The sequence below is a fragment of the Olea europaea genome, unplaced genomic scaffold (genome assembly GCF_002742605.1).
Source record: "Olea europaea var. sylvestris unplaced genomic scaffold, O_europaea_v1 scaffold2388, whole genome shotgun sequence".
In the NCBI taxonomy this organism is placed as follows: Eukaryota; Viridiplantae; Streptophyta; class Magnoliopsida; order Lamiales; family Oleaceae; genus Olea; species Olea europaea.
This window is the reverse complement of record NW_019242033.1, coordinates 1-4,467: the sequence shown is the minus strand read 5'-3', so window position 1 is coordinate 4,467 and position 4,467 is coordinate 1. Positions and strand designations below refer to the sequence as shown.

At 37.1% G+C, this 4,467-nt stretch overlaps 1 protein-coding gene across 1 annotated transcript in view; it reads left to right on the top strand.

Moving 5' to 3' along the window:
* The window catches only part of LOC111381866 (BEACH domain-containing protein B-like), a 31,509-nt gene extending 27,395 nt beyond the window's left edge, over positions 1-4,114 (top strand). The window contains exons 20-29 of the mRNA XM_023005710.1: positions 222-337; positions 435-902; positions 1,007-1,220; positions 1,571-1,792; positions 1,897-2,367; positions 2,438-2,755; positions 2,852-3,301; positions 3,397-3,443; positions 3,541-3,634; positions 3,877-4,114. Of these exons, the coding sequence (XP_022861478.1) occupies positions 222-337; positions 435-902; positions 1,007-1,220; positions 1,571-1,792; positions 1,897-2,367; positions 2,438-2,755; positions 2,852-3,301; positions 3,397-3,443; positions 3,541-3,634; positions 3,877-4,095 (2,619 nt within the window). The 3' untranslated portion in view covers positions 4,096-4,114. The remainder of the gene's footprint in view (positions 1-221; positions 338-434; positions 903-1,006; positions 1,221-1,570; positions 1,793-1,896; positions 2,368-2,437; positions 2,756-2,851; positions 3,302-3,396; positions 3,444-3,540; positions 3,635-3,876) is intronic.
* The last annotated feature ends 353 nt before the right edge of the window (positions 4,115-4,467 follow it).

Genomic DNA, 4,467 nt, shown 5'->3' with positions numbered 1-4,467 from the left:
TAAAAAAAAAAAAAAAAAAAAAAAAAAAAAAAAAATCACCGTTTATATTGAGTTTATATTTGCAAGTTTTCTATCCATTCAGGTGGATGAACTGGAAGTTGTGTTCAAACTTAAATTGGTTGATACTTACATAAGAATAGAGCTAAAACATAGTCATATTTTGTAAGCCTCCCGACGCCATTCTTCTGTTGATCTAAGTAATTCTTGTCCTCTGCTAACAGTTTCCTGCAAGCAGCTCTGAGTTACCTCCCGAGTTCCTGGAATCGGAAAATTACAAAGACTTCAATTCTTCTTTATTTGAGCTCCTGCAAGGGGACCCTGCTGACTACATATTTGGGTACTCCGAACTTTATTTTAAACGTTAACAGTTTGCTGATATAACTGATTCTGTCTACTCATTATTCATATTAATATCACACCATTTTTTTCTAAAGTAGTCCACAGGCATCAAATCAGCCTGACCTCAATGATGTTGGAAAAGTTGGTGATCAGTGGTGGAATATATATGACAAGTTATGGATCATTGTTAGTGAGATGAATGACAAGGGACCTAGGAAAATGTTACCCAGATCTTTATCGAATGTGGTACCATCTTTAAGCCAAAGAGCTCGTGGATTGGTAGAATCACTGAACATCCCTGCTGCAGAGATGGCTGCAGTTGTTGTGCCAGGAGGAATTATTAGCAATGCACTGGTTGGAAAGTCAAATAAAACTGTTGATAAGGCAATGCTGTTAAGAGGGGAGAAATGCCCAAGAATCGTTTACAGACTAATGGTTCTCTATCTCTGTAAATCGTCTCTTGAAAGAGCATCTCAATGCGTACAGCAGGTTATCCCTCTTCTGCCTTGCCTTCTCATTGCTGATGATGACCAAAGCAAGAGCAGACTGCAGCTTTTCATCTGGTACTCTCAGTTTAACTGTCAAGCAGTATTTTTCTTTTATATCTTCCAAACCTCATTTTGTGAATTATGGTTATGTTTTATTTTATTCTGTTGATTTTCTGTAGGGCCTTGCTTTCTGTTCGGTCCCAATATGGGATGCTTGATGATGGTGCCCGAATCCATGTTATTTCTCACTTGATTAGAGAAACAATTAACTGTGGGAAATCAATGCTAGCCACGAGTATCATGGATAGAGATGGTCTGTCTGATTCAAGCTGCAACTCAAAAGAAGGAACTTCTATTCGAAATCTAATCCAAAAGGATCGACTTCTTAGTGCGGTGAGTACTAAAATTACTCTATCCCATTTTCTAAATATTATTGGTTGTACTTCAAATGGAAATATGTTTGCTATCAGTTGCATGAGATAGAAACATACAAGATGGTAGGTAACTAATCCTTGGCAGTCAGTGAAGAATGACTTAAAAGAACAAAAAAAGAATTTTGATTGAACTCCTTTCACCTATGATTTTGTCTGTCAAAAAGAAATTTCTTATTACTATTTATAGTACTATTTACCTTCTCTCTTAAAGAACTAAGATTTAACATTACTCTCTAATTTGATTCTTTTTTAGTCTCTCTTGTTGTTTTCTGTTATATGGACATTGAATATTTGCGTTACGCCTTCCAGATTGCGGATGAAATTAAGTATATAAAGGGTACAACAACAGACCGAACCAGGCAATTACATGAGCTACGGATTAGAATGGATGAAAATATCAGCATTGAGTGTACCCAAAAGAAAGCTTTTGAAGATGAGATACAAAGTAGTTTAAATATTATTCTTGCTTCAGATGATAGAAGAAGATCATTATACCAGCTTTCTCAGGATGAGGAGCAGCAAATTGTTGCAGTAAGTAAATTGATAAATTGTTGCCCGGTTTGCTTTGTTGTGTTCTCTTTCTGATGACAGCTTTCAATATTCACATTCAAATGTTCAAATTTGTTCTTCAATAGGAAAAGTGGATCCATACCTTGCGCTCTCTGATGGATGAAAGGGGTCCATGGTCTGCTAATCCTTTCCCCAATAGCACAATTACACATTGGAAGCTTGATAAATCAGAAGATGGATGGCGTCGCAGACAGAAATTAAGACGAAATTATCATTTTGATGAAAAACTTTGTAACCCTTCTTCCACAATGCCTAGCAACGAGGCTCTTCCTTCCACAAATGATAGCAAATCTGGTTTTGGGGCAAATATTCCAGAACAAATGAAACGATTCTTACTAAAAGGAATTCAAAAAATTACTGAAGAGGGGTCCTCAGAGCCTACTGAAAGTACGACTGAATCTGGTGGGCCAAAGGTCTTGGACTTTGATGATTCTTCAGACCAACAGTATCCAGATAAGCAAAAAGATAGTAGTGTGCAGGAAAATGTGCAAGATAGAAAAGAGTATCCATCATCAACAGAATCAGAAAATAGTGAGGTAAGAAATGAATATATGAAGCAGGAGTTAAGCTTAGATTTGCTGCTCTAATATTTGAATTGATTTTCAGGTTCTCATGTCTATCCCCTGTGTTCTTGTAACACCAAAGAGGAAATTAGCTGGACGTTTGGCAATCATGAGAAAATTCTTGCATTTCTTTGGGGAGTTTTTGGTGGAAGGTACAGGTGGTTCATCTGTATTTACAAATCTCAACTCTTCAGGTAATTTTGAGCCAAGCAAGCCTGAACAGTTAGGATTGCAAAAGCAGAATTTTATTAATTTGGATTCTGAAAGACGAAATGCCAGTGATAGCATAAATTCAGTCCATGGAGGTCTTCAAAAGCATTTTAAAAATATTAAGCGCCATTGGAGGTGGGACATTTGTAAGGTACTATACTTACTAAATAATTAACCTTTTCTGTATCTGAAATTTAGCTCTGCTTATAGTCTCAATTACTGCGATTGTATTTGTTTCTGATTGTAGATTAAGGCTGTCCATTGGACTCGATATTTGCTCAGATATACAGCAATTGAGATATTCTTTAAAGATTCTGTTGCTCCAGTTTTTTTGAATTTTGAATCCCAAAACAAAGCAAAGCATGTTGGGAGTTTAATAGTAGCAACCAGGAATGTAACTATGTTTCCAAAAGGACACAAGGACAAGACAGGAATTATTTCATTTGTTGATAGACGCGTGGCACAAGAAATGGCTGAAACTGCTAGAGAAGGCTGGAGGAGAAGGGAAATAACCAATTTTGAATATCTGATGATCTTGAACACCCTTGCAGGAAGGTCTTACAATGATTTAACTCAGTACCCTGTGTTTCCTTGGGTGTTGGCTGACTATTGCTCTGAGACTCTTGATTTCAACAAATCTTCGACTTTTAGAGATCTATCAAAACCCGTTGGGGCTCTTGATCCCAAACGCTTTGAGGTTGGCCAATGACTCGATGTTTTTGCAACACCAAATAGTTCAGTATCATAGTGTAGTATCTTCTTCTTTTAATTACTTCTCTGTGACCTATGCAGGTTTTTGAAGATAGGTATCGGAATTTCTGTGATCCTGATATTCCCAGGTAATTGAAATTCTACTGCATGACGTTTTGTGACATTAAGTCAGCCTCAAATTTGGATTAGTCTTGTTCTTCCTAATAATTTGGGTGTTGTAAACAGTTTCTACTATGGTTCGCATTACTCAAGCATGGGAATTGTGCTCTTTTATCTTCTTAGATTAGAGCCATTTACAACACTCCATCGTAATTTGCAGGTATGTTGTCATCACTTCTAATGGTTTATGATTATTTCACATTTGTGCTTATATTAAATAGTTGTCAAAACAGGCAGTTACATGTCTAGTCAGCATTTTAAGATATTTTGCTTAATTATTTAGGTAGATCTACGTAGTTAAGTTCTAATGTTCTTGAATTTGGTCCCAGCTTATTTGGTTTGAGTCTTGATTCATTGTCCTATTCAATTTTTAATTGGTTTTCTTGCATCATCTTTGATCAGGGTGGTAAATTCGACCATGCGGACAGGCTTTTCCAAAGCATTGAGGGAACGTATAAAAATTGCCTATCTAATACAAGTGATGTGAAGGAGTTGATTCCTGAATTCTTTTACATGCCAGAATTTCTCATTAATTCGAACTCCTATCATTTTGGAGTGAAACAAGATGGGGAGCCACTGGGCGATGTTTGCCTCCCACCTTGGGCCAAGGTATTTGGATAAATATTTAGTAGTGGACATTGAGTAGTGCCAATTACGTTTTACGTTGCTTAATGTTATTCTGGGGATCAGGTGGGCCACGGTAGTGTTGGAGGGGGGCTGGGTTTGGGTAGGCTTGTGGAAAACTTGTTATTCATTTTGGAATTTGGTTGGGTTGTGGAGAGAGTTGATGGATGATGGGAATGGCAGTGATAATATGAAGGTCAAACGACAATGTAGTGTTTCGTTTATTTGGTTCTTTTGTCTGTCTCTTTTTGGCGATCTGTTGAGGTAAGGGACCATGGTGCTAATGATGGTTTAATGACTGGATAGTTGTGAGAGCTCATGATCACATGTGTTGCATGGTGATTTGTTAAAAAGTTGATACAGAAGTAC